The 10481-nt window shown below is 42.6% G+C and overlaps 3 protein-coding genes across 3 annotated transcripts; all 3 read right to left on the reverse strand.

Annotated features, from left to right (window-relative positions):
• Positions 1-3326: 3326 nt before the first annotated feature.
• LOC111397635 lies at positions 3327-4243 on the reverse strand. Its single transcript, XM_023024638.1, has 3 exons — positions 3899-4243; positions 3678-3842; positions 3327-3635 (listed from the first exon to the last, which is right to left on the reverse strand). The coding sequence occupies exons 1-3, from the start codon at positions 4241-4243 to the stop codon at positions 3327-3329; spliced, it is 819 nt and encodes a 272-aa protein (XP_022880406.1).
• A 68-nt stretch (positions 4244-4311) lies between these two features.
• LOC111397637 lies at positions 4312-5986 on the reverse strand. Its single transcript, XM_023024639.1, has 3 exons — positions 5785-5986; positions 5420-5679; positions 4312-5295 (listed from the first exon to the last, which is right to left on the reverse strand). The coding sequence occupies exons 1-3, from the start codon at positions 5984-5986 to the stop codon at positions 4312-4314; spliced, it is 1446 nt and encodes a 481-aa protein (XP_022880407.1).
• Positions 5987-8200: 2214 nt separating this feature from the next.
• LOC111396630 (protein XRI1-like) lies at positions 8201-10310 on the reverse strand. Its single transcript, XM_023023053.1, has 8 exons — positions 10113-10310; positions 9902-10021; positions 9536-9666; positions 9340-9403; positions 9141-9240; positions 9018-9058; positions 8868-8951; positions 8201-8757 (listed from the first exon to the last, which is right to left on the reverse strand). Exons 1-8 carry the CDS (start codon positions 10162-10164, stop codon positions 8486-8488), a joined length of 864 nt encoding a protein of 287 aa, XP_022878821.1. The 5' UTR covers positions 10165-10310; the 3' UTR covers positions 8201-8485.
• Between the last annotated feature and the right edge of the window lie 171 nt (positions 10311-10481).

A 10481-nucleotide genomic window follows, 5' to 3' on the forward strand; every position in this document is an offset into this window, starting at 1 on the left:
AGATTCCTTTGGAGGAATCTTCCACTAAGTGTCGCAGCACATACGACCTTAGATCGGCCTACATATGGAACATGGTTTAATGAGATTCCTTAGGAGGAAACTTCCACTAAGTGTCACAGCACATACGACCTTAGATCGATCTGCATATTGAGTAGGGCTTAATGAGATTCCTCAGGAGGAATCTTCCACTAAGTGTCGCAGCACATACGACCTTAGATCGGCCTGTATATGGAGTAGGGCTTAATGAGATTCCTCAAAAGGAACCTTCCACTAAGTGTCGTAGCACATATGACTTTAGATCGGCTTGCATCAGCACATACGACCTTAGATTGGCCTGCATATAGAGTAGGGCTTAATGAGATTCCTTTGGAGGAATCTTCCACTAAGTGTCGCAGCACATACGACCTTAGATCGGCCTGCATATGGAGCAGGGTTTAATGAGATTCCTCAGGAGGAATCTTCCACTAAGTGTCGCAGCACATACGACCTTAGATCGGCCTATATATGGAGCAAGGCTTAATGAGATTCTGACAGATTGCTGAGTAAAGTGTTCAAAAGAAATGGAAATTCCTTTTTTATTGATGTGATTGACGTTACAAGGGGACTTTTTCCATTTACTAGTAGTATTGTTTAAGGTGTTCGGCATTCCAATGGTGGGGTAAGGATCTACCCCCAAGTCTTCCAGTTCATATACTCCTTTTAGCAGGACCTTTGTTATCAGATAGGGACCTTCCCAATTCGGACCTAGGCATCCACTGCCGATCTCTCTTGTGGGGAGAAATACTTTTTGTAAGACGAGGGATCCTACATCAAATTCTCTTTTTCGCACTTTTTGATTATAGTACTTGGCGTTTCGCTGTTTGTAAACGGCATTTTTGAGTTTGGCATTATTCCTTTTTTCCTCGGTTAGGTCGAGTTCCGTGCGAAGAGCTATGTGGTTCCTTTCTTTGTTGTAATCAGTTATGCGTAGCGAAGGAATGTTAATTTCTAGTGGGATCACGGTCTCTATGCCGAAAGCTAGTGAGAACGGGGTTTCGCCTGTGTTTGTCCTTGCAGTAGTACATAAGACCATAACACACTGGGGAGTTCCTCAGCCCATCCTCCTTTAAACAAGTCGAGTTTTGCTTTCAATGTGTGCTTAATAATCTTGTTAATGGCTTCGACTTGGCCGTTTGCCTGTGGATGGTTTGGTGATGAGAAATGTTTCTCGATGCCGAGCTCTTCGCAGAAATCCGAAAGTCGTGCATTGTCCAACTGTTTTCCATTATCCATAACAATGGAGTAAGGTATGCCGAACCTGCATATCACTGATTTCCACACAAAGTTAGTGGTTTTCTATTCGGTGATGGTGGCAAGGGGTTCTGCCTCGGCCCATTTAGTGAAGTAATCCACTGCGATGATGGCGAATTTTACACCTCCTTTTCCAACGGGCATGGGTCCAATTAGGTCAACCTCCCATTTTGCAAAGGGCCAAGGTGCTGTCACTAGGTTCAGTTCGCACGGTGGAGTATTTATGATGGGGACGAGGCGCTGGCACTCATCGCATCTTTTGACAAATTCAAGGGAATCTTGTCTTATTGCAGGCCAAAAGTATCCTTGTCGTATGATCTTGTGGGCTAGTGAGAGTCCGTCGGAATGGTTTTCACATATTCCTTCGTGAACGTCTTGCAGGGCGTGCTGGGCTTCCTCTTCGTTCAAGCATCTTAACAAGGGCGTGGAATATCCTCATTTGTATAGTATATTATCAATGAGAGTGTACTTGGCCGACCTTGTTTGGAGCTTTCTAGCCTCTGCAGAGTTTTCGGGGTATTTTCCGATTTTCAGGTAAGCGATGATCACGTCCTGCCAAGTTGGTTTGGGGTCTATCATCATAAGGACTACTTTATCCAGCTCGGTGGACGGTAGGGATATTCTTCCTAGGGAATGCTATCGAACTCCTCGATTCCCTCACTGGTGGCTAGGCGAGCCAATGCATCGGCGTGATTGTTCTGAGATTGGGGAATTTGTTTGACTTGGGTGGTTTTGAACCTTTCAAGTTCTTTTTTCACAACTCGTAGGTAATTGTCCATCCTATCTTCTTTCGCCATATATACACCGTTGACCTGATTCACGACTAGTTGGGAGTCGCTGTGTAGGATTAGGTCGGAGATCCCTAGTCTTGAAGCCATCATTGCTCCAGCAATAAGAGCTTCGTACTCGGTCTCATTATTTGAGGCTTTGAAGTCAAATGGAAAGGCTTCACAGAACATGCGGTGATTGGGGCTGATTAATACGATGCTAGCTCCAGATCCTTCTCCGATGGATGAACCGTCAACATAAAGTTTCCAAGGGGTTTCTTTTTGTTGTTCTTCAATTGGGACGTTACAGAACTCAAAGACAAAGTCGGCGAGTGCCTGGCCCTTTATGGAGGAACAAGGTGTGTATTTGATGTCAAATTTTCCGAGCTCCACTGCCCATTTTACTATCCCTCCAGAGGTGTCAGGCCTTTGTAGCATTTGCCTCAATGGAGAGTTGGTCAGGACCTCAATGGGGTGTTCTAAGAAATATGGCCTCAGTTTTCATGTTGCCATCAGCAGGGTAAATGCCAGTTTTTCTACTGCCGAATATCTGAGCTCGTCTTCATGGAGCACTTTGCTTACGTCATAAATCGGATGTTGAACGCCATTTTCTTCTCGGGTTAGAACGGCACTAATGGCGTGCTCTGAAACAGATAAATATATCCTCAAGGCCTCACCTGCCTTAGGTTTTGAAAGCACTGGAGGTCGGTCTAGTTGTCTTTTTAGCTCGTTAAAGGCGTCCTGGGATTCTTTGGTCCATTCAAACTTCTTTCCACCTCGTAACGTGTCGAAGAAGGGTTTGCAGTGGTCCATAGATTTGGAGACGAACCGACTAAGGGCGGCAACCCTTCCGATTAAACTTTGTACTTCTCTGGGTTTGGTTGGAGGCTTCATTTGGATGATAGCTTATATTTTTTTAGGGTTTGCCTCGATTCCTCGGTTGTTTACAATGTAACCTAGGAATCTTCTAGAACTGACCCCGAAAGCACACTTCCTTGGATTCAACTTCATTCCATACATCCTCAGTATATCAAACATTTCGGTTAGGTGTTGACAGTGGTCCTTGGCCTTGATACTTTTGACCAGCATATCGTCAACATACACTTTCATTATTTTTCCGATCTGCTGGGAAAACATGGAATTCACAAGTCGCTGGTAGGTGGCGCCAGCATTTTTGAGACCGAATGACATTACTTTGTAGCAGTAAAGACCTCGATTAGTTACAAACGAGGTATGTTCCTGATCCGGACCGTATATCGGTATCTGATTTTATCCGAAATACGCATCCATGAAGTTGAGTAGCTCTTGTCTGGTGGTGGCGTCCACCATTTGATCTATTCTCGGCAATGGAAAGTTGTCTTTGGGGCATGCTTTGTTGAGATCAGTGAAATCTATGCATACCCTCCAATCTTCATCGTGTTTTTTCACAAGGACCGAATTCGCGACCCACTTCGGGTATTTCGCTTCACGGAGGAAACCGTTGTTCAACAGCTTTTGCACCTCTTTGTTGAGTGCTTTATATCTTTCAAGATTCAGAGGTCGTCGTTTTTGCTGCTTTAGTCGAGTTGAAGGATCCACCTATAATTTGTGGCATGCAATATTAGGATCTATTCCTCTCACGTCACTGTGATCCCAGGCGAAGACATCGAGGTTCTCTTTAAGAAAAGCCACAATCTTGCTTCGGGTAGAGGGCTGTAACTCGCACCCGACTTTGAGTTCCTTTGTTTGGTCCTTGGCATAGACTCGAACTCTTTCTAGTTCTTCTACGGGTCTCCGCCTTCGATCCTGGTCCATGGGTCTAAGGGAATGAGTTCAGATTCCCATATGTTTGCCATATGTACCCCCGGGGAGTTGCGTTGATGGCTGACACAGGTTTTCCATTGGCATCTTTCAACGAGCTCCCTGTTTCCTTTGACTTCCCCCACACCATGGGGTGTGGGGAACTTGATATAATAGTGATATAGGAAAACTGCTGCTCTCAGGCTGAAGAGTAGGGGTTGTCCCATCACAGCGTCATAAGGAAAGGGGGTGTCGAACACCACGAACTCGGAGTTTGTTTTCAACTGTCGAGGTGCTGATCCAGACTCAACTTTGAGTTTGATTAATCCTTTGGCAGAAGTCAAGGCTCCACTTAATCCTAGGACCATATTTGGGTATGGTTGAAGAAAGTTAGCAGGGATACCCATCCATTTAAGGGTGTGGCTAAATAGGATGTTCAGAGAGCTTCCTGTATCCACCAAGATTTTGGGGATGGTTACCCGGCTACAGGCAACGAGATTACCATAACTCTGTGGTAAGGGTGTGGGTCTGTCTCCTTCTCGTCAAAAGATAGTTGCTCGTCTATGGCTTTTTTGAGATTCTTTTCCGTTATGCCGATCTCCGAGAGATCTGCAACGATTGGTCTCTTTGGTCTTACTTCCTCGGCTTGTGTGTTCATCTTACTCCTCAGAATGATGACTTGTGGCCTTGGCAGGTCGATGTTGCAGGCCCTTGTAGTAGCTTGATCCCCTTGGATAATTCTAGTCCCGTAAGGGGTGGGAAATTTCACGCAATAATGATAAATTGAAATGGCAGCCTTTAGTTCGTGTAAAATGGACCGTCCCAATATTGCATTGTAGTTGGACGGTAAATCGACCACCACAAAATCCGCTAAGATTCTTCTTTGGCGAGGAGCTTCGCCCAGCTCCACACTAAGGACTATCTGACCTAGGGCTTCGATAGGATCCCCAGAAAATCCCTGTAGCTTCCTTGGATACGGTTGGAGGTAGCGGACTGATATTTCCAACTGCCTCAAGGTTCGTGAGTACAGTATATTGACCAAACTTCCATTGTCCACTAGAGTGCGGTGGACTTTTACTCCTGCGACCATCATTGTGACCACCAAGGCATCACTCCGGTCTTGGAGGATTCCTTTAGAATCTTCTTCCGCGAACCAGAACGATTTAGGGTCAATGCTGATCCTAGGGATTTGATACCAGTAGTTCGGCACGGTTTTTGCACTTCGGGCTTGCTTTCGCCTGGCCCTTCTGGATCCTTCAATATATTGATTTCTGCTCACCATCATTTTGATTTTGGCATGTGGAGGTGGGTTACGATTAGGGATCGCCTGTTGGGCTCGTGTGGGGGCCCCCTGTAGCTGTGGCTGCTGCATCGTAGGTCGATCTGCTTCTTTTAGCTTGGCAACAAACTCCTGTAACCGGCCTCGTCGAATTAAGGATTCAACTTCCTCTTTTAAGTCCTGGCAATTATCAGTATAATGGCCCATCGTCCTGTGGTATCGGGAGTATCGTCCCTGGCGTTGTGCGGCCTGTCCATCCTTTAGGACTATAGGTCTGTGAAATGCTTCTTTTGTATTGGCTTACGTGAATACCTTTTCCAAGGAGGCTTTGAGTGGGTGGTACTCCCGGAACTTGTATGACTGAGCCCTTGGACGTTCTCTTTCTCTCCTGTCCTTCTTTCTTTCTGGTTGAGGACTGTGGCTTGGTTTTTTTTTCTTTCACCACATCACTGAGGTCAATTTCGCGTCTTGCTTCCTCTTGGTCAGAGGTTGCTTCTTCAGCGCTTATGTATTTCTCAGCTCGATTCAAGAACTCGTGATAAGTCCTTGGACCGTCTTCGTGTACTGACCACTAGAATCTCGTTTTGGGTCTTAGTCCTGCTAATACAGCCATGAGTGCCGCATCGTCAGATATTTTTTCCACTTCCATGGATTGTTTGTTGAACTTACTCAGATAGTTTTTGAGGGATTTACTTCTTCCCTGCTTGATGTTCACTAGACGTTCTTTGGGTGTAGTTCTAGCCTTGGAGCCCATAAACTGGGCCAAGAATGCCATGGCTAGGTCATTCCAATCTTTTGCCGACCTTTCGTGTAGTCTCCTAAACCATCTTTGGGCTTTATCTCCTAGAGTCAGGGGGAATGCCCGGAACATGATTGCGTTGCTTGCCCCCTGTAGTTCCATCTACGAGGTGTATTTGTCAAGGTGGCTGAGGGGGTCACTATCCCCTTTGTATGCGACGATCTGGGGAATTTTCAATTTTTCAGGCAGTGGTTCTATAAGGACATCCTCGGTGAAGGGGGAATGTTGTTTGGTTTGGTAACCTCCCGTGCCACCTTTGTTTTTAGCCTCCAGTTCGGCGATGCGTTTTTTAAGCGCGCTTAGTTTGGGTTCTGTTTGTTCCAAAGGAGGTTTCAGGTCGGTTTGTCCTTGCGTAGGGGTCAGCGAGTGGTGGGTCCCCAATCTGTCAAACACACTTGCAGTCCTTCTCACCTCAGGTTCCTTGCTTTTGACCTTGTTGGTATGGCTTCTTAATGATTCTCCTCTTGAAAAATGGAGGTCCTCCTGGTGGGGGGACGCTTTGCCTTTGTCCTTACAGGAGATTTCACCTCAGTATCTGGTGGGGACGAATGGGCTTGGCTCCTTTCCAGTCGTCCCACTGCATTTGTCAATTTTTCTAGGGCTTTCCTCATTGCGATCATTTGAGGGTCCTACCGTTGTGGAGAACTCAGTGGTATATTCATTTCATGAGGGTGAGTGTGAGATGGATTTTTGGAACTTGAGCTATGACTCATGTCTCTTGAATTTTTTTTTTTTTTTTTTTTTTTTTATGGAGCAAATGAAACTATTTTTCACAATTAGGGGCCCTCTTTCTAGCGCCAAACTGTTGATATCAAAATTAGCAAGGATAATTTTGAACCAACTTTAAGAAAAAAGGCGATTTATGCTTAAAAAAGATCACAAAGATGTCATTTTAGTGTGATTGTGCCATAAGTCGTTATATGAAGTTGCTCTGCCTTTACAAGGGTCCTATTCAACTATTTATATATAGTTTCAGTCGAAATTACATCAAATCAGCAACAGTGCCGAGCTCGGAACTCGGGTCGCCAAATTCTCCTGTGATTGGTCAATGAGGTCGGTAGTCATGTGTTAATGTATTACCCAGGTAATGATGACCTGTGAGGGGCTAGAGTTCGAGGACTTGGAATTGGTTGTTCAGGGCGGCGATGACATCACCTGTGACAAGTGTCTCTGATTGATAGGGTGATGTGACAAGGGGTAATCATGATATTTTTCTAAGATAACGGCGGGTAACTCCGACCTGGGAGTGTGGGCTGAACTTACGTTTAACTGAAGTGAGGTTAGTGAACTGTTTATACCAGATCGGAGTTCGGATGTCAACATTTCCCATTAATACACTATTCAAAAATACATTTTTTCCAAATTAATGTGGCTCAAACAAGGGCTGAAAAACTCAAATCCTCATAGATGAGGTGAAGGAATTGTTGTACAGTGCAAGAAACAATTTTGCAATGCACGAAGGAGTCCTTTTGGTCGAAGAGAAAGGTTGGAATTCGTGCCCATTAGCTATAGACTTCCTTATCATCTTTCGACTTAGCACTAAGCCAAATTACCGGTGCTTTCTAATCCAGTATATGTGATTCTTGTTGACACATATACTCGTGGCTGGTTGCAGAATGGACGATTTTAAAGTAGACTTTTCATTAATTAGAAAGAGAATATCGCCACGATTTTGTTCTCTCTTGCCGAAAGTATTCCAATTCCGAGAGCTTGCATCTGAAACATTTGCCTACTCAGCTACTTTTTGTTCATTTCTTTCATGAAATCAATTCGCATAGTAGCCTTTTTAATCAATACAAAAGATAATATTGGTTGTAGTTTTCCTAACATATCAAGTCAATAAGTCGAGGCTCCTAGAATGGGAGGAAAGGAGAATGGACAAGGATGTTCCTTTCAATTTTGATTTGGTATAGATTACAAATTTTGTTTTCCGTTCTACCATTCCTAAGAAAGGAATGAATTGGGTAAGGCTCATAGCAAATGGGAGGACAAGAGAACGGATAAGCAGGCTCCTTTCATTTTTTGATTTGGTATAGATTACGGATTTTGTTTTCCGTCCTACCATTCATAATGAAGGAATGGGGTAAGGGATACCAGCTCCTCCTTTCTCCCGAAGGGGATTGATGAGGGGGTATAATGCCTTTCCTAACTTTGTGTTTGAGGATGGAATCCTCAAGAAAAGTTGGAGTGACAGTTTCTGCTCATTGGGAGGTCTAAGAAAGGAAGTATCCTGTCATTATAGTAAAGTAGTATACGATCTATACAAGATACAGTCGCTTTTTCAAATTAAAATTAAAATTGGGATATCGATAAAGTAGTTGAGATCATAGTCTTCAACTCTCAACACGGTACAAAATATATAACACGGGATTACAATTGTTCGAGCAAAGAAAATAATGAATACATACAAGCTTTGTACATTTAAATCCAAGGACATTAGAGGATCTCCTAGAGCTCAAGATCCTAAAAGAAAACAAAGTGATTGAACAAGATTGACCTTAAAGTTAGCTTTTGTACTAGGTTTCTTCGCACCTCAAAACGAGTAGTAGTATCTCCAGGGCGCCAATATAGTTACCCTTTGGTTCTCGTAATTGTAATGCTGCCTTTTCCACCTTCAGTACGAATTTTAGTTTTCCCGAGTACAGGCTTCCCAGAAATAGCAGATGTTGGATAAGAAACTGCGCGATCTTCATTATTTTCCTCGGGTTCTGATGGAGTATGTATCCTCTGGTTTATGTCTTTCAGAGTCACATCTCCGTGCATGCCACATGGTTTAATGAAGGCAAATGGATAGACGACAGACGATGCTAGTTTAGGAGGAGTCTGCATGTATGATTTTCGGCCTGATAAGTTCAGAAACAAAATTAGACATGTACTAGTTAAGGCCGAACATGAGTTTTACATATGGCGCTTGATCATCATAATTAACAAGGAAAAAAAGTAAAACGAATACCTTTGAAAACAATGTTTTTGTGAGGGCGAACAGGAAGTTTTTGGACTGCATTAGCTTCGTATTCAGGAGGGGTGTCGAAAAGCTCTGCCGTAGTACATTTAAAATTTTAAAACAGACATATAATTAGAACTAAAGACTACTTTCGCATACCTGTGATATCAATCTGAACATCAGATACCCCTGAGACACAACTACAGCACAGAATAAGCTTGTCAGCAAAAAAAATTTTACAAGAAAAAAAAAAAAAAGAAGAAGAAGAAGAAGGAGGCATACATATCCTCAGAATTATATTGCATCTCCGAATCCATAACGCAATCGGCAAGCCATACTTCGGATGAGGGGTCCAAGCACTCATTACCAGGTGCATGCGTATCTTATATAGAAGTATGAAGAATTATTTAGTTGCAGTCCTCTACATATTTATAGATTAGTCCCTATAGATATCCGAAAAGAAAAATTTACAAGAACAGACCTGTAAATCCGCCAACCCACTGTGACATTTCAGATGAAGCCACTTCAAGAGACTCTGGTGTTTCCTAATCATAGATATAAAAACATGTCTAATTATTATCTATCTATGTTCAAGTTAGTGCTGATTAACTAACTTTTTTACTCTGGCAAATTCATAATGCTAGACGTGAGAATTTCCAAAAGAAAAGAACACCAACCTTTGACTTTAAAAATGCCTCGTCATTGTAAAGAGGTGTATCCAAAACTTCAGACTCAAACTGTAGCATTCGGCGCCTTTTTACTTGTGAAGGAGGTTCCCCACGTTTCTCCAAGTCTTCCTCTGCAATTTCTGGAGTTCATGCCATTGAAATAACGAGTAATTATATATGAATTCCAAATTACTCGTCCCAGTATATTAGTTATATGTTAATTTTAATCTGTGGTGCATATGTGAAGATGTAGTCTTCGACAAAAGTCATTTTCAAGAGAAGCGCAGACTTGCAAAACATATATTCTCGTTGGCAAATAACCAAAATGGCAGTGAAAAACAGATAGAAATGATATATGTTCAAGTAATAGCCTACCAAAACTAGTCACTTGATACGCCAAATCTCCACAGGCCTTAACAGGGGTAGTTTCATCATCAAACATGTAAGAGAGATCTTCGTTTTCATTTATTCCATTCATTAGGCATTCGGTTATTTCTGCCCAACATATAAAGACAAGTCTAGAATCAATGACCTAGTATGAACAAACAAATTATGAAGGGTAGATTAAAACCGCCATAAGACTCACCTAAGCTTGCATTTTCTTCAAGAGAGTAAGTCTGACTTTGCCAATCCCACATATGACTGTAACAATTTCACACGGAAAATTCGATATGTTAAGCTTAATGTGACTTAAAATTCCAAAGTGAGAAAATGTTGGGAAAGGTGAATTGCACGCGACAGTATTAATGATGCAAAAAAGTCTAAAATCTTGTCTAATGCTACTTACCAAACATGAAAATGTTGAAATTTGGAAGAAGAATCATTAAGTGGAAATATCAAAACTGAAATCTTTGAGCAGGATACTAGATTAAAGGTATCGGGCGGAGAATTCGACAAAAGGAAATGCAGATCCAACAAAAAAAAAAAAAAAAAAAAAAAAAATCTAAAAAATGAA

This window comes from Olea europaea, chromosome 7 (assembly GCF_002742605.1).
Source record: "Olea europaea var. sylvestris chromosome 7, O_europaea_v1, whole genome shotgun sequence".
NCBI lineage: Eukaryota > Viridiplantae > Streptophyta > Magnoliopsida > Lamiales > Oleaceae > Olea > Olea europaea.

Excerpts from the sequence above, each read along its gene's own strand:
- LOC111396630 (XM_023023053.1), bottom strand. The coding sequence starts at position 10,164 with ATGTGGGATTGGCAAAGTCAGACTTACTCTCTTGAAGAAAATGCAAGC. Across the intron at positions 9,667-9,901 it reads GTATCAAGTGACTAGTTTTG|AAATTGCAGAGGAAGACTTG; the intron begins GTAGGCTATTAC and ends CATGAACTCCAG. Across the intron at positions 9,241-9,339 it reads GTGGGTTGGCGGATTTACAG|ATACGCATGCACCTGGTAAT; the intron begins GTCTGTTCTTGT and ends CTTCTATATAAG.
- LOC111397637 (XM_023024639.1), bottom strand. The coding sequence starts at position 5,986 with ATGTTCCGGGCATTCCCCCTGACTCTAGGAGATAAAGCCCAAAGATGG. Across the intron at positions 5,680-5,784 it reads ATCCCTCAAAAACTATCTGA|TACACGAAGACGGTCCAAGG; the intron begins GTAAGTTCAACA and ends TCTAGTGGTCAG. Across the intron at positions 5,296-5,419 it reads TCCTTGGAAAAGGTATTCAC|GACTTAAAAGAGGAAGTTGA; the intron begins GTAAGCCAATAC and ends GATAATTGCCAG.
- LOC111397635 (XM_023024638.1), bottom strand. The coding sequence starts at position 4,243 with ATGGGTATCCCTGCTAACTTTCTTCAACCATACCCAAATATGGTCCTA. Across the intron at positions 3,843-3,898 it reads ATCAACGCAACTCCCCGGGG|GATCGAAGGCGGAGACCCGT; the intron begins GTACATATGGCA and ends CCCATGGACCAG. Across the intron at positions 3,636-3,677 it reads TCGCCTGGGATCACAGTGAC|GTGGATCCTTCAACTCGACT; the intron begins GTGAGAGGAATA and ends CACAAATTATAG.